Source organism: Odocoileus virginianus, chromosome 28, assembly GCF_023699985.2.
Source record: "Odocoileus virginianus isolate 20LAN1187 ecotype Illinois chromosome 28, Ovbor_1.2, whole genome shotgun sequence".
Classification (NCBI taxonomy): domain Eukaryota; kingdom Metazoa; phylum Chordata; class Mammalia; order Artiodactyla; family Cervidae; genus Odocoileus; species Odocoileus virginianus.
Window position 1 is genome coordinate 16,422,779 of NC_069701.1, and position 22,059 is coordinate 16,444,837.

General features: G+C 37.7%; 1 protein-coding gene across 1 annotated transcript; it reads left to right on the plus strand.

The window, feature by feature from the left end:
* Positions 1 to 208: 208 nt before the first annotated feature.
* Positions 209 to 18,958, plus strand: CLNS1A (chloride nucleotide-sensitive channel 1A). The gene is made up of 7 exons (XM_020915155.2): positions 209 to 354; positions 6,454 to 6,590; positions 10,948 to 11,049; positions 12,076 to 12,183; positions 13,271 to 13,444; positions 16,495 to 16,584; positions 18,198 to 18,958. The coding sequence occupies exons 1-6, from the start codon at positions 230 to 232 to the stop codon at positions 16,560 to 16,562; spliced, it is 714 nt and encodes a 237-aa protein (XP_020770814.1). The 5' UTR covers positions 209 to 229; the 3' UTR covers positions 16,563 to 16,584; positions 18,198 to 18,958.
* Positions 18,959 to 22,059: the final 3,101 nt, after the last annotated feature.

Below are 22,059 nucleotides of genomic sequence, written 5' to 3' on the forward strand. Positions count from 1 at the left end.
AAATGCGGGGGAGAAGGAAAAGGCCGTAACCTGACAAACTCGGTCCTCTCAAGCCTGTGCGAGCTTGTCCTAGAACGTCTCATCTCTATGGTACATGAGTTCGAATTCCGGGGCCCACTAAGTTACTCTTCCGGGGGTAATTGCTACCGCTTCCGGGGCGAGACGCGGCGAGAGGGGTTTGCGGTGCCTCGGCCAGCTCCTGGCCGGTGTTTCAGCTTTCGTTGCAGTAATGAGCTTTCTCAGAAGTTTCCCGCCGCCCGGGTCGGCCCAGGGCCTACGGCAGCAGCAACCAGACACCGAGGCTGTGCTGAACGGGAAGGACCTCGGCACCGGCACCCTTTACATCGCTGAAAGGTAGGGTCTCTGTTTCCGAGGGCTGGCTTCCTGCGCGCCTCGTCCCTGCCGGGCGCGGGCGGTGCGGAGTAACGTGGGGGAGACGGAGACCTCTGAGGCCGTGGGGCGGGGGAGCGCGTGCCCCGCTTTGCCTCGGAGGTGCCTCTGCTGAGGAGAAGACTCGTGTGTTCCAGTGTCCTCTCCTCGGAGCCCTGTCTCTTCGTCAAACGGTGTTCGCCTCATTCATTGTGCTTTCTGCCCACCTGTTTATCGGAGGCTGCTTTTTATTCAAGGTCTCATTGTAAGGTTTTGAGTTTCCAGGCCCTGAGTGGAGAAGAGTCATCGAAGTGCCTGCCTCGTCGATGATCAGGAATGGGAGGTGTTACCCTGGGTAGGATATGTAGGTTTAGAGCAAATTGTGCAGGATTTTTAAAGCTTGGTTAAGGGGGTATAGGTTTTCTTCTGTAGGTGTGAGTGGGGAGAGGAACGCCTGCAACCCCACGCTGGTTGGGGTTGTATCCAGAGGGACTTAACTTTCATTTCCGTTCCTAGAAGGAATTGCCCTTTTATTTGGGTACCTGGAGCATTTTTTACTTTCATAGACTCGTTTTACATGTTGAGATTGTAGAAGTTCTCATTTCCATGACATATGGTTCCATTCATCTTCAAGCCAACAGTCATGCATTCAGTCTTTCCTGTCCTTCTCTCTGTATTCTGTATCAGTTTTTTCTGCAGCCAGAGAAAATTCCCTAGTTTTAAGAAGTCACATGATTATGTTGGACCCACACAGATAATCCAGGGTAATCTCTCTTTTCTTGTGAACTGATTAGTAACCGTAATTACATACACAAAGTCCATTCTGCCATGTAACATATTCACAGATGTGACATCAGGAGAGTCATAGGGGCCCAAATCCTCCCTGCCACAGCAGGCACAAAAAGATGGAAAGAACCCCTTGGTTTCAAAGGAAATCTATCATTGAACAAAGCTTAGGTTTCTGGCCAGTCACAGATAGGAAATTTGGATGGGAGGAAGGTCCGGTTTGGGGTAAGGTCCAGATAATGAGTGTGGTCTGCAGATGTGTGGATTAGTTGCACCTATGAGCATATTTCTTGGGAGAGTTGTGTTAAAAGATGGATAGATTAGATACTTGAGAAGAGAGGGCCAAGGATAGAACCTTCGGAACACATCTACACAAGGTATGTTACAGAAGAAGAGATGAGGAAAAAGAGGAGTGGTCAAATAAAATCAAGTCTTAAAAGCACCTGTTGGGTATTGACAAGAAGACCTTCAGAGATCTTGCGAGAGCAATTTCTTTCAAGGCGTGGAAAGTGGAACACAGATATATTCTTAGCCCCTACACAGTCCCCCTTTTCTCCATGACTTCCCCGTGTATTATCTCTTGTATAATATAAATCCTATTAGGGGAAGGTCATTTGGATCAATTTCAAAACTAAAGAAAAGTCGCAAGTGTTGTAAATTAATAGCCATAGCTCCTTCACAGAGATTAGTCAGTTGTTAACATTTGGCCTCTTTCTCTTTTTTTTCTGAGCTTTTTGAGTTGCAGACATGTCATCACTTCACCTATAAATACTTGCGCCAAAATCTAAGGATAAGGACATTCTCTTGTATAACCATAGTGAGGAAATACAAACTCCTTTTAAGCTCTTAACTGTTTAAAAAATTATTTACTTCAACTTTTTATTAACATCTTTTCCTTTAAGGAAGTATTTTCATAAAATATACATACAAAAAATATGAATTATAAATAGATGGTTTAAGGAATTATATTTAAACTAATACCTGCATAGCACCTCAAGGTTAAGAGTAGAATATTACCAGTACCTTAGACACTGTTTTTCATCCCTCTTTACTTACTATTAGCCTTACCTCTTTGGATTCTTGCCCCTTTTTGTTCTTTCCCACCTAGCATTTCCACATCTTTCTTTTTTTTTTTTTGGTCTGTGTTGGGTTTTCCTTGCTTTGTGCATGCTTTCTCTAGTTGCGGTGAGCGGGGATAGTCTTTGTTACGGTGTTCAGGCTTCTTGTGGAGCACAGGGCTCTAGGCACGTGGGTTTCAGTAGTTGAGCATGTGGGCACCAATAGTTGAGGCACACAGGCTTTGTTGGCCCATGGTGTGTGAAATCTTCCTGTTCCAGGGATCAAATCTGTGTCCCTCGCACTGGCAGTGTATTCTTATCCTCTGTGCCACCAGGGAAGTCCCCGTATCTTGACAGAATCAAGATCTCAACAAACTGGGAATGCTTCGTAGAGGATGTGACAAATGAGGATTGACAGCCAGGCAAATGAGGTGGGTCTGAGAGGAAACATTCTATTTAGAAGAAACAGGATACTCAGAGGCAAGGGTGAGAAACAGTATTATGTGTGCCTGGATATATATTGTGTGTTCACACACACACACACATACGCACAGTCAAGCAGTTCTTTTATCTGAGGGACCAATGGAGAAAAAGTGAAAACATAGTAAAGCTGGAGAAGGAGCTTTCCTGATGCCTCAGTGGTAAAGAATCCGCCTGCCAGTGCAAAGGACGCAGGTTCAATCCCTGATCCAGGAAGATCCCGCATGCTGCCCTGCCGAGCGACTGAGCTCCTGCGCCACAGCCGTTGAGCCTGTGCTGTAGAGTCGGGGAGCCACAAGCCCAAGCCTGTGCACCCTGGAACCGGTGCTCCGCAGCGAGAGGGGCCATCGCAGCGAGAAACCCACGCACCACAGCTAGAGAAGAGCAGCGTGCGGCGACGAAGACCCAGCACGGCCGAAAATAACACAGCTGGAGAAGGAGGGAGCCGTGTTCACGAGCTTGGCTTATAGCCTAAAGGCTTTCTGATAACTACTTTAGAGTTTTAGGCAAAGAGGAACAGGGTCTGATTTGTTTCTAGGTAGTTTTTCAGATGTAGATTGAGAGATTTCGAACTCTTTTGGACTTATTTTCAAAGCTTAGTTTTCAAAGGAATTTGACTTTTTGTCCAAATGAAGAAAGGAGCAGAGGCATGAATCATTCAAAATATATCATTTGAAACAAGTGAAATATTTAGATTAAAAATAGGTAATTTAAACTTAAAAGTAATGCTCTTTTTATATTTATTCCCAAATCAATTTTAAACCAGATAATTAAGCCAACCTAAATTCAAGACCTCTCTTAACTTTCTGTCCTGTCTTTTCCCCCATGCCAGGAATAAAGTACACTGTTAATTCTTGTGCGGAAGCATTGGCGGATAGCACAACATTTCCTCTGTATCTTGACTGGCTTCCCGATTCTTGTTTTTCTCTTACATGACTCATGGTTTCTTTGGGACTGGATATATAGTTAGGGCTTTCCTGGTGGCTCAGACAGTAAAGAATCTACCTGCAATAGGAGAGACCTGGATTTGATCCCTGGGCTGGAAAGATCCCCTGGAGGAGGGCATGGCAACCCACTCCAGTATTCTTGTCTGGAGAAGCCCCATGGACAGAGGAGCCTGGCGTCCGTGGGGTCACAAAGAGTCAGACACGACTGAGCAGCTAAGCCCAGCACAGGGTCTAGTTAGATAGTTTGGTTTTGAAGAGCTTTTCTTCTAGAATAAATGAAAAGAAAATAAAAAATCAGAACTTAATAATGAGAGTAAATGTTGCTTTTGAATGAAACTTTCTTCTGTTCTGTTGAGTATATGGTCCATGTTCCTGTATAAGATTATGAGCACTCCACAGGAAATGCTCTGGTGAGATAGCATTTGTTCTGCCAGCAGTAAGGAACTACAGAGCAATTATTATGTGCTTTTTAAAGTGAAAGCCATAATTTATAGGCACTGAGTCTGTGCTTGTTTTTCAGCTTTTCCATCTCCTCATTGAGTCATCAAAGAAAATTTTGTGGCTCTGGGTATTTCAAATCATTTTGGATACTGAAATTTGGAATACTCCTTTCTGAATTATGATAATGCCAGGGGATTTTTGAGGTGAGAAAAAGGAGTTTATTTGCTTTAAATAATATAGTTTTAAAAAGGAACTGGCAGTACTTCTGTGATGCCTGAGCACTACTTCTTCTCCACACTAAGAGGAAAGCAATAGTGGAAAGGCCCATAGAGCACATGCAATCTCGCTGCAATAATAAAATCTACTTCTTTGGACCCAATGGGATGAGTTATTCTAGAGCTTTTACCACTTTAAAAAGCTTCCCAGTTTTTCATTTTCAGTAAGTGTGTTGAAACCTTTCTCAGTGATGGTGCTTTTTTTTTTTTTAAAAGTGTACAGTTCCTCATGTTTTAGTGTGTTTACAGAGTTGTACAATTTTCACCACAATCTAATTCTGCCTTGGCATTTATAAGTGAGATGACTCTCACAAGTGTTACACGCTCGTATTGTGCTATTAGCCATTGATTTCCTTAGGGGGATTGAGGTGTAAAGCTCAGCCTGCCCTTACATTGAGCGAGAATGCTCTCAGACTGCTGCACTCGCATTGTTCCCACACAAGAAGTCCTAAGTTCTACAATTGTGTTTGTTTTTGCCTCCTTAGATATCAGACCGCCAGGCTTGTTACAGTTGTATAGAAAATAGAATGATACGGGGCTTTTATTGCATGAACCTCTTTTTAAAATAAAAGCTTCATTGACCTAATTTACATAGCATGCAGTCCATGTATTTAAGTGTGTGTGTGTGTAGGACTGCCCTGGTGGATCAGCTGTAAAGAGTCCACCTGCAATGCAGGAGCAGCAGGAGACATGGGTTCAGTTCCTGGGTGGGGAAGATCCCCTGGAGGAGGTCATGGCAACCCACTCTACTATTCCTGCGTGGAGAATTCCATGGACAAAGGAGCCTGGTAGCCTACAGTCCATGGGGTCACAAAGAGTCAGACGTGACTGAAGCGACTCGGCATGCATACATATAGTAATAAATAACATACATGAATATGTTATATATTAATAGTTAACGTATAACAGAGTTGTGCAGCCGTCAACAGAGTCAGTATTATTTATTTTTAATTTCTTATTTTTTGGCCATGCTGCACAGCCTGTGGGATCTTAGTTCCCTGACCAAGGATTGAATCTGGGTTCCAACACTGAAAGCACCAAGTCATAACCACTGGACCGCCAGGGAATTCCCAACACAATTTTAGACTATTTTCATTGCCCCCCAAAGAAACTGACACCCATTAGCAGTCACTTTCTATTTTCTTCCAGCCCTGTGCAACCAGTATAGTGCATTAGCTTTTATTTTATTAACATTTTCTGTGGGTTCTTAAGCATCTTTTTTGTGACTTTTTTTCCTGCTAAATGATGCAGTTCCAGATGGGTGAAATATTACCAAAAAAATCAACCAGTTCTTACTCAAAACTCAGTGTACTGATTTTCCTGATACTTTTCCTCTGTTAAAGCAATAAAATATTTGCATTGACCACTTTTGAGGGATAACTAGACATTGCTTATTTGTGGCTTTCCCTTTAAGTTGTAAAATAAATGAAAGGCTCCATAAAGTCTGCTTTTCAATGTGATGATTATTTTCCAACTTGTGTTATTACAGCCATTTCATGTGTATGTTATTTAATGTAGGATTAGTGGAGAAATTAGTGCTTCTTGGGTATTCATTGCATATTTACACGCTAAACACTGTGGCAGTGGTTTTGAAGAATGTTAAAGCTTCATCCAGTAACTTGTCTTCTGTCCGGATACATATAAAATTCATTACACAGAGTTAGGTGGTCAGTAGTATATTACTGAGCCTAAGTGCGGTTTAGGAAAAGAAGGGATCATTATGCACTGGAGTAATCGAAGAGAGGGTTTATGGAAAGACTGGGACTTACCCAGACAAAGAAGATTTGCCAAAGCAAAGAAGATGCCTGAAGACATTCCAAACAAGCATAAAAAGGCATAGAAACACACATGTGACTTAAGAAAAATAGCATTTCAAATCTGTTTGGATATTTAGATAGGGGAAAGTGAATTATAACAGAATTGTCTTAAAGAAACTAAATTCCTGCTGTGAATTTTCTTTTAGGAAATTTCTAAACAATATGCTTGAATTTATTCACATATATATTAATATGTGTCCAGGCTGAACCTTTATAAATGTTAGGACATCAAATTAGGATTTAATTTCTCCAAATAATCCACTTAACACATGTTTTTCAGCCGCCTGTCTTGGTTAGATGGCTCTGGATTAGGATTCTCCCTGGAATACCCCACCATTAGTTTGCATGCAGTATCCAGGGACCTAAACGCCTATCCACGAGAGCATCTGTATGTTATGGTGAATGCCAAATTTGGAGGTATGTATGGTATAATTTAATCTTGAGCTTCCTTTGGTAGTATATTTTAAAAAGCAGTCACTGATGATAATCAATGTAGTATTCAAGCCATTCACTTATTTTGGATAATACTTTCTTAAGCAAAATTTCAGCACAGTAAAATAATTTGCACACTGCCTTTTACTTTCTACATATTGATAGTTGCACTTAAATTTATTTAGCTTTTACGCATTTGCATTTCTTGTTTCTCCTCTTAAGTTTGTTATTGTTTCTCTGTGTAAAGGCATTTATCTTTAGCACCCTTAGAGGCTTGGATCAGTATGCTTCCCTTCTAAGAGTTTAGGATACAACCTGTTTTGTTTTGTTATAGAAATAGTTCTTAATGGTGGACATGTTGCCCTTTCCTGACATTTGGCAGTTAACATTTTGTCGTGGCATTTTTGTCATTACTAGAGGTGGAGAGGAGTGCTACTGGCATCTAGTTAGAGGCCAGGGGTACTACTAAACACCCTACAATTCCTAGGACAGGCTCCCACAACAGAGAATTGAATTAACCAGTCCAAATGTCAGTAGTCTCAAGATTGAGAAACTCTGTGGTACAAGATTCCCAGGTCTTGTAGATGGAAGAAGCAGCAGAATCATAAAAATCTAGTGTGGTTGATGAAAGAAGAAGTAAGAAAGATTTTAAAAATCCATTTTTTAGGGTCGCCATAATGAATTCCCTAATCGCTCAGTTGGTAAAGAATTTGCCTAAAAAAAAAAAAAATCTGCCTGCAATGCGGGAGACGTGGGTTGGGAAGATTCCTTGGAGAAGGGGAAGGCTACCCACTCCAGTATTCTGGCCTGGAGAATTCCATGGACTGCATAGTCCGTGGGGTCACAAAGAGTCAGACAGGACTGAGCCACTTTCACAATGAGTTTCAAGAATTCTGGGTGAGAAACAAGTTAGGCATGAAATAAACACTTACGCTTGATTTTTAAAGTATAACTAAAGAAGTTTATGTAGGATATTAGTTTAATATGTTCATCCTTTGTCAGCATGAATAACTTTGGAGTTGAAAGACTATTGTTACATCTTTAATAAACTTTGCTTTGCTTTTCTTTGAAATAGCATGTAAGAAACAGTGCCATGAATTCTCCTGTTGAACTACTGCTCCTCCAATTTGGGATTTTAGTATGGTTTCAGATACAGGATGAGCATTTATATTTGTGATACTAATTATTTAATAATTTTTAAGACTTTTGGCACACCTGCCTCATTAAGTGATAATGACTGATTCAGTGATTTGAAAATATTTTTGGTGTGACATTTAAAACTTGCCATTGGGAAGTGTCCACAAGTAGGTAAAAATCTAGTGGAGTTTGAAAGAGGGTAAGGAAAAGTAAAAAGCTGTTGACCTTGTGTTGTAGTGAGACTTCCAGATGAGGTGGCCTTAGACACAAAGTTCACTTTCCATCTAAGTAACTGCAACTATGATTTTATAACCAAGAGTTTATATGTCATGTTGAGTTGAAAGCTTTCATTCATTCATTCATATATAGACATTAAATTTTATTTCTATTTATTTTTATTATTTGTTTATTAATTTGGCCATGCTACAAGGCTGGTAGAATCTTAGTTGCTTGCCCAGGGATGGAATGCAAGGCCCTGGCAGTGAGAGATCCGAGTTCTAACCGCTGGACTGCCAGGGAATCCACCCCCCCTGCACCCACCACCCACGCTGTCCGCCCTTTTTTTTGCCATTCATTTGTAGGTGTGAAATTTTAGAGATACTCTTGTTAGGCAGTTTTAAATTCTGGTGTGACATGCTCATAGTGTAGAGCGTTGGCATTGGGCATGTCAGAAAATAAAGTTAGGTCGGGTTTGAATAAAGCTAGCTAAAAGGAAAAGCACCCTTAATAAGAAAACTGTGTCATTAACTTGGTAGGCAAGTCATTTTCATCTCTCTGGGCCTCCATTTTATCCAGAATAATTAGGGCATTGTAGTAATTTTTAGTTTTTAAACCTGGCTGCACATTAGAAACACTTTGGGAACTTGTTAAAAATACAAATTTTGGGAGCCCCAAACTAGGTAATAAGGATTCGGTAGGTGTGGGGTAGGTATTTTAAGCATTTATTCTATATGATTATCTCCTTGAGATAGATGGAATTAAAACTCTTACTAAAATAAGTAAAACTTTTCTATCTTACTAGGGAGTAGTTTTTTCCCCTTACCTTTATTTTAATACTTCTCCATTTCTATTTATCTGGAACTGCACTTTTATAAGTTACACAGATGTGAATCCTGTTTTTCCAGCCTTTGGTCCTCTTGTCCCGATTCTTCAAGCCCTATATATATATATACATATATATATATATATATATTTTTTTTTTTTTTTCCTGTTCGGCTTACCTCCATTAACCACTAAAGTGGACCATCATCTTATTGTTGAGAACATTAAATTATTTTTTAAATGACTAAAAAAAATACATTCCCATTTCTAAAATTTTAGAAACGTTTAAGGAGACAGAGTATGGTGGTCACTACTGTGATCTAGTATGAGATGATTAATGATTGTCATAGTGGTTTTTTCCTCCTAATTGTAAAAATGCTATATTACATTTCTCTTTACTGCCTTAAGATAGATACCTGTAGATATATAAAAGAAAGTGTTAATAATGGTTATTTCTAGGGAGAGTACTAGAGGGGTAGGGACTTTTTACTTGGAATCCATCTTGACTGTTTCCATTATTTTTGTACCAGCTTGAATTTATGGTTTGAAAAGTGATGTCCATTCAGTTATAGAACAATAGTTATAGTATGATACCGTTTTTTAAAATGCATTGAAAAAGTTTGGTAGTACCATAATGTATTCAGCTACTAAGAATTTTTTAGAACTGTCCAATATTTTTGTATTTTACTATTTTACAGAAGACACATCTATTTTATGTAACAATTTAATAACATTAGAAACAGGACAGAAAAGTTCTATTATATCTGTTACTTAAAGCTGCTAATAGTGGTCATTTAAAATTTTGTGTTTTTTGCTTATCTGTATTTTTTCATTATTCAGTGAACTTGCATGACTTATAAAAATAAAAGTTAAAAAACATATAATGGGTACCGCCTTATTAAAAAGTTCTTAACATATATTGTCAGCATGCTTTCTAGAAAGTATATACTTTGAATGCCTTTCTGCTTTTTCTTCACCAATATGGAGAATTAACATTTTTTCAAAATGGCAGCTGTAATATGCTAAATAAAAGTTGTATTTTTAAGATGATTTGTTGAACATGTTTTGGTGGTTGGGGGTCTATTTGTTTTATTCACCTTTTTAAAAAAAATTATGAAATAATTCATATGTGGAAAGTTCAGAATATTTTTTTAAAATTTTCATTATTTAATACCCAGTGTAAATTCTAACATTTTTTCATAATTAGTCTAAAAGAAATAAAATTATATTAATACTGTAGAAATCTTTTTTATATCCATCCCCCTTTCATTCCTAATTCTGTCTCCAGAGTTTTTCTTAAAGATGATGTGTGTCCTTCCTGTCTATGTTTTTAGATTTTTACTGAGTATATATATACCCTTAAGCAATATAATGGTTCTCTTTTGTGTTTAGAACTTTAATGTAAATGGTATTATATATTCTCCAGTGAGCTCTTTCACTCAATTATGTTTTAAAGTTCCTTCATTTTGATACATGCAAATCACATTTATTCATTTTCAGATGTTATCTACTGAACATAATATGATCAAGTTACAATACATCTATTTCCTTTTTTTAAATTAACATTTATTTCTTATATTTTCTATAGTACATAAAGTACTTCAGGGAACATTCATGTACTTAGATGAAGAGTTGCTGGATAATAGGATATATACATCTGGAGTAATTTTAGCAATTTCCACTTTTACCAGCAGGATGTGCTGGTTCTCTTTATTGAACATTTGTAGTTTTTTCTTGCCAACAGACTTTATTAATTTATCTTTTGAGTCTGTTAATTTTTATGGGCCTTAGTTTTCTTATCTGTAAATTGTTGGTGATGAATCACATCGGTGGTTTACAGACTGCTGCTGAACCCATTGTTTCATGGTGAAAGAAACAGACATGACAGTGAAACTCTAATTGTTAGAGGTCTGACTGTTTGGGTTTCCTCACCCCTGCCATGATGTTGGGGCTTGGTATCCTTAGAACCTCAAGTACAGTCTGACTAGATCAGAGAGACTGTCCAGAGTCTTTTTTTAGCTCTAAAATAACCATGTTTTAATAATTGGGAGTAAAAAAAAATGCAATATTTAGGTGTATCAATAAACATCCTTTAAGAAATTCTTTTAAGATTCTATTTTTAAACATAAACATCATTAAAAAACTTTTTTAATACACTTTCTAGAAGAATCAAAAGAATCGGTTGCTGATGAAGAAGAGGAAGAAAGTGATGATGACATTGAACCTATTGCTGAATTTAGATTTGTGCCTAGTGATAAATCAGCATGTGAGTATTCTGTAGAACTGATTTTTTTCCCTTTAAGTACCAAGCATTCTCTCTATCCCCTGCCCCCATCTCACAAACAGACACACACACACACACTCACTTACCTTCATCCTCATTTGTTGTTACTGTTTGTTGTTTTAGTAGCTAAGTTGTATCTGACTCTTTTGTGACCCCATGGACTGTAGCCTACCAGGCTCATCTGTCCATGGGATTTCCCAGGCAAGAATACTGGAGTGGGTTGCCATTTCCTTCTGCAGAGTATCTTCCCAGTCCGGGGATCGAACCCATGTCTCCTGCATTGGCAGACGTATTCTTCACCACTGAGCCACCAGGGAAGCCCTCACTCTTGTTACCTCTGTTCTATTGCTTTTTCTTCATTTTAGCATCTGTAATATTGTTGAGGACCAGATACCTGTTAGTATAAAGATTGTGAATGTGGTGAGTGTAGTAGGTACCATGTTCCTGGTGTGTTTTGGGAATGGAGGAATTGCTATTTATGGACTTGGTGCTGTTGACTGTGAATCTCACTGGATAGAGGACAGAGGGCTTATGGCAATTCCAAAGTGGATGATGCCAGGACAACTGGAAGAAGCGCCTCACCCTGATGCCAGCAGTCTGACCAGGACTCTGATGCTTTTTCTTGGAAAATCCAATAAGGCGTGAAGAGATCTCAGTAATATTTCAAAAAGACCTCTTATAATATTTTATGGCTTGTCCATTGCCGTCAAGATTGATTTTCCTTGAAATTTGGCATATTTTGTAAATACTGTGACCCTCTGTACCTCTTGGAGAAGGAAATGGCAACCCACTCTAGTATCTTGCCTGGAGAATCCCATGGACAGAGGAGTCTGGTGGGCTACAGTCCTTCGGGTTGCAAGAGTCAGACACGACTTAGTGACTAAATCACCATCAGTATACCTCTTGTCTACTCATTAAATTTATTTGCCCTGATGGTTGTCTTATTATATTTTTATTGTACATTAATCAGAAAAAAATTAATGAGAAATTTTTAATTTACTTGTTCAGTGGAGGCCTTGTTCACTGCAATGTGTGAGTGCCAGGCTTTGCATCCAGATCCTGAGGATGAAGATTCAGATGATTATGATGGAGACGAATATGATGTGGAAGCCCATGGTTAGTGAAGTGGATTTTTTTAAGTGTTTGTGTATGTATTTAAAACATTTGTGTATGTGTGTTTCATTTTAAACATGTATTTGTATAGCATATGGGATTATATTTCTTTGTATCTCTGAAGTATCCATGTAACTTGGTTTTTAGTAAAAGTGAGTGGCACAATTCATCTCTCAGTCAAGTTAGAAAATGTTACAGGAGTCCCAAGCTTGAGCGCAAAATATAGAGATATGTTTTCTTCCCCCCTCTGGGGGGAAAAAATAGAAATAAATGGAAGGAAAGACTATGATAAGATAGTGGGTAGTTGGGAAAATCTTTTTAAGTTGATGAAGTAGCTCCCAGAAAACAAGCCTTCTCTCTCCACCTCTTGGAACCTGTATCATCTACATCTTTAATGTGTTCCCTAAACCTCCTCATTGCCAAGGTGATGTCTTTTTCCCAGAACCATACTTCATTTATCTAAGATTATCTCCCTTTACCTCCCCAGAGCAAAATACAGTCGCTAGCTTGGTATAGTCTTGTTACTTGAGGTGTCTGCTGTTCTCTTCTCTTTTCTCATGGATACCAGTTTGGCTCCCTAAAGCTATTGCCTCCACATGTACCACCTCCTGGCCTGAGACAGACTCATTTCTGGGATTCTGCTTTATATATACCTAAATACATCCTCATCTTTGCTGAAGTTTCAGGGTAATTTAGTTTTTAAATCCTGTTTGTATTTTCCAGAATTTCTGATGTTTTAAAAGCAGGATGCATTTTAATCAGGAAAAAAGACTCGTAAAATTCCCACCTTGGGATAAAACTCTGTAACCTTAGGAACACCCTCTTTTCCTTCTAGTCCCTGGACATTTGATTCTTTGGGAATTGCTATATACTGGCTTGTTATCTCTCAGAATCCCTTCTCATTTTAGAGAGTAGAGACATTTTCTGTATATCTTTGTCTTCAATAGATGGTTGGTGTGTGTATGTTGAATAAATGTTGAGTGTTTTCCTTGAAGCCTTTTTTCACTGTGCCTTATCTTCAGTAGATGCATTATTGATTGTCTTTTTTCCCCCTGTTTTAAAATGGCTTAAAAGCTTTTTATTTATTTAGAACAAGGGCAGGGGGACATCCCTACATTTTATACCTATGAAGAAGGATTATCCCATTTAACAGCAGAAGGCCAAGCCACACTGGAGAGATTGGAAGGAATGCTTTCTCAGTCTGTGAGCAGCCAGTATAACATGGCTGGAGTCCGGACAGAAGATTCAATAACAGATTATGAAGGTGAGTACTCAGAATTAATTCTTTATAGTGTAGGAAGCAAATGTAGAAATACGTAGAATGGGAATTATATGTAAATTTTTAAAAACTTTTTTCCCTAACTCGCAAAAATTTGTGTTTTGTATTCTTTTGACTCAGCCTTTATCATTTGTTCCCTGCCAGTCTAATACTGAGTGCTATGGATTTTTCCTTTAAATGACTGTTTTCAGATTTCCTTGCTATAACTACTACTGTGCTCCAAACATAGGTCCTTTTTTCCTCACACTGGATTTATAGTAGGAAATATTTTGCCTCAAATCATTCTTTCCTCCACCTCACTGCGCCATATTGATCTTCTGAGAACATTCGGTGTCATTGATATTCACCATATAAATTCTCTCGGGCTCTGGAGAGACACCTCTGTCTCTGCGCCTCTTGTCTCCAATCTTGTACCTGCTACCCTCAAGAAAATATTCAGGTAGTGTTCTTATGTCTGAAATCCTGATGGAAGCACATTATATGTATTTACTCATTTAATCCTTCCAAGAACCCTCTGGTAGATGTTGTTTAGCCGCTTCAGTAGTGTCTGACTCTCTGCGACCTTATGGACCTTATGGGCTGGGCTCAGTCCATGGGATTTCCCAGGCAAGAATACTGGAGTGGGTTGCCATTTCCTTCTCCACAGTAGATGCTGTTATGATCCCCATTTTATAGATGAAGAAACTGAGGCACAGAAAGGTCACATACCTAGTTTGCAGTCAAATAGCTAATCAGTGGTAAGGGGATTAAATAAGCTAATGTGTAAAAACAACCTGCCAGATACTATTATGAACATATCTTGCATCCTCTATGTATTCAGTTCAGTATTTTGTATTGATACAGAATCTTAACACTTATAATTTTTAGTGATGCAGAATGTTCTTAAAGAGGATTGCCGTAATTTTTCTTTTATTGATATTTACATTTCTCTCATAATGTGATCATTATCTCCATGCACATAGTGTTCTGCCCTGAGAGTCCTGAAGTTCTGGGATATTTAGTTTGGAATAATTTAGGCTATGAGTCACGTTACTGTTCGTTACGTCTCCTCTCCGTTTTAAGCCCTACATGGTGAGCCTCTCACACGCTCTAGGGTTAGGTGACTCAGATGTTTCTAGTGCTGTGCTGAAATCTTAGCTGAAAGAATTCAAGATACATCTTTTTTTACTACAGAGATTAGCTGAAGAGTACCCTTGGACATTCAAAAACCTTTCATCACTGAAGGCTTTTTTTGTTGTTTTTAATTATAGAGCTTTTTATTTAATGCTTTATAGCAACTGACTTTAAGGTCACAAACACTTGTTGCTAAAGTGAGATAATTGGACTTGTATTCCTAAGCCTCACTGGCATATTGAGTTGCCTGTACATAAAACTTCTTCAGCTTAAACCATTTGCTGTCTTCTTAAGTTCTGGGTACCCACATCACTCTTGTTTCCACTTATTTAGTTTGACCTGTGCAATTTCCTTTTTTTAATTTATTTTTAAAAATAATATATTCATGGTATGCAACATGATGTTCTGATAAATCCATAGTGAAATTTCAACTGGTGGCATTTCGGTGCTTCATGTGTTTGTTTATGTAAGAGGTATTTGTTGAGCTACTGTGGCAGGTAGAGAGAATACAGGAGTGCCTAAGGAAGATGCAGTTTTATCTATCAATGGCATTCTAGTGGAGAGAAAAAGAAATTAACTAGTTAGGTAGTTATAGTACATTGTGGTACAACATTTGAGATAAAGGGGAAGCTTGAGGAACTATGGAATCAGAGGCTGGGCAGTCAGGGAGAGATTCAAACTTCATGGAGTAAGTGACATTTAAGCCAAAGTCTGAAGATAAATAAAAATGAACCAAGTGAAGAGGGATTACATACAGTTTGGGGAGAGAGGCAGGTCAGGGTGTCAGTCATGTGTGAAGGATCAAGAGACCATTCAGCTTTGGGGAACTGAAAGTTCATTATATCTGGACTTCTTGAGTGTGATGGGTAGCTATTATAGCAACAGATAAAGGTGGAATAGTGAACTGGACTGTATAGTAAAGGAACTTGAAAGCTGTATTAAAGAATGTCAACCTGTGTTTAAGTCAGTGGGAAACCATTGAAGAATTTTAGTTTGATTAGTGTTTCAGAAGATGACTCTGGCTGTGATACAAAAAATTAATTGCAGAGGGAAATACTAGAGGAAAGAACAGAAGCCCTGTTAAGTAGCTTATGATTTAAATTACATGAGAGATGGGAGTGGCAGTAATGTCAAAAGACTGAACAAATTTGAGAGGTATTTGAGAGATAGAAGCAGCAGAAGTCAGAGATACGGTAGGGTTTCTGGGTTGGGCAAACAAGTATCCTTTTGGAAAGGGATGTATTTTCTATGTGGAAAGAGGAGTTAATTTTTTTTTTTTTAGTTAATTTTATATAAGTGTTTTATTTGTATGTCCTGCTGAATGTCCAGGTGGTGGGGTGCCAGTGGGCTGTGGGCAGAAGCCAGTTTGTGGTGGGCTAAAGAGTTGAGTGTGAGTAGGAGGTGAAGAAGTGGAGAAAACAGCTTTAGACAGCTCTTTCCAGAGGGCTCTTTTTTGTTTGTTTGTTCTCCCCATTTTTTTTTTAATGAGATTTAAAAAACAGAGATAAGTAAGAATCTCACTTTACTAATTTATTTCAGTCTTTTCTATTGAATTATGTTGTAAGCTTAGATAGTACTTCATGCTTTAAAAAAAGAAGTCACACAGTAAAACACCTCGCAGTTCTGTGAAGAGTGAAAAACGGATGCTTGCTGCGTTTGAAAGTCCCTGCCTGGAGTTCTTTTCAGTGCTGAGACTGAGAGTTGCAAAGTAAAAGTGAAATACACAGACTAATTTTAACTTGGCCTAAATCCACAGGTGGCATTTTTCTTTGTCTGTTCCTTGGTAGTTTCAATTTTCAAGAGAAAGAAATAGCAACTCTTACCAGCAGAGGGCGCTAGCTTCCTTCTGGTTGAAATCTAAGCTGACTCTTCACTATGGGAAGTGCTTAGTAGACTTGCTCAGTGGTTAATTTTTTCTTCAGATGGGATGGAGGTAGATACTACACCAACAGTTGCTGGACAGTTTGAGGATGCAGATGTTGATCACTGAAAATGATGGATGCTGCTTTAGGGTGAGTATTTTCTCCCTTGTCACTGAACATGAAAATCATGTGAAACAATTGATTTTTATTTTCAGATTTGAGGAGAACTGTAACAAATTAGCAGTTGTGGGAAAATGTTGTTTAATTCATTTATGAAATTACTTGAAACTATGTAGTTTTTGCCTCTAAGAAATCAAGATCTGCCAGCATGGGTAATGTTCAGGTTAACATTTACTGAGCACTTACTAGCTGCCAAGCACTTTGCTCAGCATTGAGAGAACATGGAAGAATAGACACTGATCTTCAGTGAGTCAGGAGAAGGACATTACCCTTTGTTGAAAAGCAGATCTCTCTGGTTGACTCATGTGGGAGTGGCAGAATTTGAGGTCATGTCCTGCTCTGCTCTTGAGTCAACTTTTCCCACTTAAAATATTTGAAACCTTATCATCTCATCAAAAACACAAAACAGATTTGCCGTAATAATTCACAAAGCAGATTATTGCTTTTGTGACTATAACATCTTATAGTAAACATGAATTGTGATAATGAATCTCAGCTTTCCTCTCAGCTGCTGCCCGTGGAACTATTAGAAAATAACCTTAAAAGTTCTGTGATTTATGTCTCTTTATTTCTGTGACAATTTACTTCTGTCATTGGTAGCCATATCATCTAAAATCAGCAGTTAGCTTAAAGTATGTGTTAACATTGTTGGAGCTCTGTTAATATAAAATTTCAGATTTCACAGTTCTGGATATCAGTATTTCACTGTTGAAATAATACTTTATGGGAAATCTTTCAATACCAATATGTCTTCTTTCCTTATTGCTGAGATTCTTATTTATCACATTCTTCATATTATATGGATTTTTTTCAGTAATTTTTGTTAAAACTGAGAAACAGATTTTTTTATCTGACTTTAACATATTTCTTCTTGAAAAGGGACTATTCAAAGAATACCAACTACTCTATTAATAAGATGGAGAAACTTATTTGGTATGTCACTAATGGTTACACAAAAGGAATGTTACAGCATTTTTCTGGTGAGAATTCATAGGATTCTTTGTAATACAATTTTTATGATGAAATAACTGTAAAATAGCCACAAACTTTCTAATGAGCTGATAATTTGTTTTATGTTCATTTTGTGCTACAGCTGGAGCAAAGAGAGATTTTTATTCATAAAGTGTATGCATGTTATTCATCTGGATAATGAGTTAATTATCCAGAATTAATCTTAATTAATTAATCTTAATCCCAAACAATGTCTGTAAATTTTTAATTATTTAAAATTACATTTGCCTTTGAGGCGAGAATAAGAAATAATTCGAGTATGTAGGCAGGTATTAAAAATTTCAAGATAATGAAACTAAGACCTCTCGATGCACAAGATAGAGTGGGGGGGGGAAGGCACATGAGTGGTGAAATCACAGCTCCACTACATTACCAGCTCTGTGCCATCAGACAAGGAGTATAACTTCTATAATTCTCAGTTTCCCCTTTGACAAATGAAGATGATAGTAACTACCAGGCAGGATTATTGCAAAGATTGAAATATAACATCTGTAAGTCCTCTGGCACTCATGACTAGGCATTTAATAAATAATAGCTATTAGTATAAACACTGTAAACCTTTTGTTTTTCAGATTCTGCTCATAACTGTAGGAGAGAACTTGGTGCCTCTTCCACTGTGGAGTGGGTGTTGATGAAAGTCTTTTTCTTTCTCCAAAACTTACCTGAACCAGTTCTTTCTTGAGACAGAGTATCCTGAGACAAGAAGCTGTCACCAGCACAAGAAACTATGACCTTTATTAACAAAGGTGGATTAACTTAATCAGGAGGGCTATTTGTAGTTTATGATTTACCCCAAACCTTTGTGTCTAGGTGTACCCTCTGAGTAGGCCTATGGTTCCCACCTTCACTATATGCATCCTCAAAACCTAGTAGGACTAAGTGGTGGAAATGCACTGGCATTTGAAGGTGTAGGTACACTGTGTGGGAAAGAAAGGCTGAATCTAAGCTATACTCCTTAGGGCCTAAGGATACCCTTAACTCCTTAAAAAAAAACAGAGGTCTCAGCGAAATCCTGATCTCTGCACTTTCCACAGGGATAAAGGTCTTTTTACTAATTGGGGACCCAGGTCAGTTTACTCTAGGGAGCCTCTTCAGAAATAGCCCAGCCACACATACTACCACTAACACAAGTGCTCCTCCCTAGCCTTTGCTCCTTTCACCATGTTTCATCATTCTGTTCTGTTATAACCGCTTAGGTTGTATCCTTTCATTTCCAGCCTCTCAGGTCAGTTTCTGTAAAAGAACAAGTGAAATTGGGATGAAGTTCTCAAAGTATTTCAGATAATTGTTTTGTCTTTGTGATAGCTTAACAAATAAATTTAGGTTTTCTATATTATTGTGCTCTCATTCTTGACTAAAACTATTAATGAGAAACATTTTTTAAAAAATGAGTGTTTTGACAAAAAATGAGATTCTTGTTGGTCTTTGACTTTTGTTGAGAATGTGAACATGGAATGAGTGAGAAATGTATAGGTCTTCTGAAAGACAGGGCAAGGTCATAACACATTGCAGAGGGATTTCTGCTTCTTCCATTTGAATCAGGAGTGATTTCTCATAGCATACTTTTCAACTCTCAGTTTTCAGAGATACCTCTCAGGCTGATTTATAATTACAGGTTTATACCTGGACTTTATGACCAAAAAAAAAAAGGTTAGAAAAGCTCTTCACAATTTCCTGACTGACTAGTGACTGAACTAATTTGTCACCACTGAAGCCAGTGTTCTTTTCAGCCCTTTTACTTGGTTTCCCTCCTCTTGCACGGTAGACTGGAAAAACTAATATTCTTTCTTCTGACCAGACTCTAATAAATACTGAATTTGTTAAAACAAGCAAGTAATTGGCCACTTTTTACAGAGACTTTCTCTGTACTGTCCTGGGTTCTTCACATGCACTATGTGTATAATATTCTTAACCACCTTATGAAGTATAGGTGCTTTTATGATCCCACTTTAGGGATGAGGAAACAGTTACAGAGAGAGGTAAAGTAATGTTTAAGGTCATATAGATAGGGAGCTGTGATTTTTAAGCCTGTGCTCCCAGATACCATACAGCCTTACCATCTACCAGCAGCTGAAAGGAAGCACATTTTCTCTTTACTGCAGGGTTTTCGGTGTTAAAATTTCAGTGGACAGCACAGGAAGTTCCCAAATTTCTCTGCTAACAGTCTCAGTAGCACTCATGATTCTGTCCTAGACATTTATCCATTCTGCAGTAAGCAGTCTATGTATCTCATGGGCTCTTCCTAGAAATTCTGTTTGAATTGCTTTTTAAAGTCATGCTTACATACTTGTAATCATGACTTTCAGTGAAACATTAAGTGCTCTTTGATAACACGTCAACAAAATGTTGAGATCATGTGCACTGTGTTTCCTGTAGGCGCTGCTGTGGTCACCGTGGTATTGTGGATAAGGCAGTCAGCTAAGATGCAGGAGACAGAGCATCTAGTTCTGACTTGGCAGACAGTATTTAACCCCTCTGGACCTGCTTCCTCTTTGTAAAATAAGAGGATTAGACTTTCAATGTCTGAATGACTTAAAAAGATTCAACTGTAACATTCTGTATTAGTAGGAGCTGTACCCATAGCTTTGGGAAAATAAGAGAAGGTAAGAAGAGAAGGTAAGAAGGAAAGATCAGATCAGGCTGTTTTAAAAAACTCATAATGATCACTAAGCCAACATTTCTTTTTTTTTCATGGTGCTGTGATCTTTATTCCATTAAATGACCTTAAACCAACATTTCTTGATTCTATTTGAACTTAATTTTAGGGTTGCTGTAATTGGTTTGTTTCCTATTTCTTGAGGTAGAGAAAATTTAAAGAAAAGACATAGACATTCTCCCCCTATAATATGAGCCATCTAAAATATCCTTAAGGCTAGTTAGTGGTCATCTGTTCTAGATTCTGTTGTTTAAAACATAAATCCATTAAAATATCCCAGTGGATTTCTGCCTTCCTTAGATTACTTTGTCAGATATTGATACTTTTCTTTAAATGTTTGTTGATTATGTATTTTGAGATATTGTTGGGATCTTTGCTGGTATTGTTGAAGACGAGAGATTATACACAGATGATTGTAGTATGTAGCCCTTCACTTCTGGAAGACAAGTGTGATTACTCATTGCTCAGAGAGATTTTAGATATTTAGATAAAGTTTTATTTATCTGCAGTATTTCAAATAGAATCACTATATAGCTAATTCTCATACAGATAATGTTTTTCAAGTATCTCTAGAACGGGTGAATCTGGTACCACCTTCTGTGACTTATCATTGAGTCCCTCAGTCACGTCCGACTCTGCAGCCCCATGGACGGTAGCCCACCAGGCTTCTCTGTCCATGGAATTCTCCAGGCAAGAGTACTGGAGTGGGTTGCCATTTCCTTCTGCTAATTCTAAGAAAATCCCTTCTGAGGCTTCTAATAGAATTGTTGCCATCCCATGACAAAGAAGGTAAAATTGAAAAATATTTTCATTAGCATATTCTGTCTACTCTCTATATCTAATGTGGGGGACTTAATAACTTCAGATGAGAAATCAGAAAAACTTTTTGGGAGAGCAGTGGAACTTAGAATTGTTTCTATTTTTTTTTATTTTATTTTATTTTTTTTTTTCAGAAAACATTATTTTTTAATTTTGAAATACAAATTTTAAATAAAAGTAAGGATCATGTGTACATAAATTTGAGAGACATTTTTATAAAACATTTACATTTAGAAATATTCAAGATACATATTAATCAAGATGTATGTTATTCTAGACAATTTATCCTTTTTGTCACATTTTTTAAAATTATTCAAAGAATGCCTTGATATATTCTCCATAACTCATAGAGGAGGAGACCTAAATTAATATTATATTGTCATTTATTCAACATACATTTTGAGCATTTATTCTGTCCTGCATTGCTAGATATGGAATTTTCCAGGCAAGAATACTGGAGTGGAGTGCCATTCCCTTCTGTAGGGTATCTTCCTGACCCAGAGATTGAACCCATGTCTCTTACATCTGCATTAGCAGGCATGGTCTTTACCACTAGAACCACCTGGGAAGCCCAATTGTTAGGTATAGAGGATACAATGGTAGCAAATGCCAATATGTTCTCATGGGTCCAATTTGGAAGAAAGATATAATTCAGATGATTACATTATCAATAGAATTGTTTTTAACAATAATTTTAAGAATATAAATAGAAATATATAACTTGGGGATGAGGCTAAATAAAAGTGTATAAGGCTAATTCTTAGGATTTTATTTTTGGATTATTTTGAAGTTTATATGAATCACTAACAGCAGTGCCTGAAAGATGATGCAGTAAATGGTAATTATTACCAATAGTAGTTAATTCTTTCCATAGCAGAAAGAAGTGCCTACAAATACAATGTTAACTCACCTTTTAGAATACATTTGAGATGCCTGATATTTAAAATTCCACTGAGCTC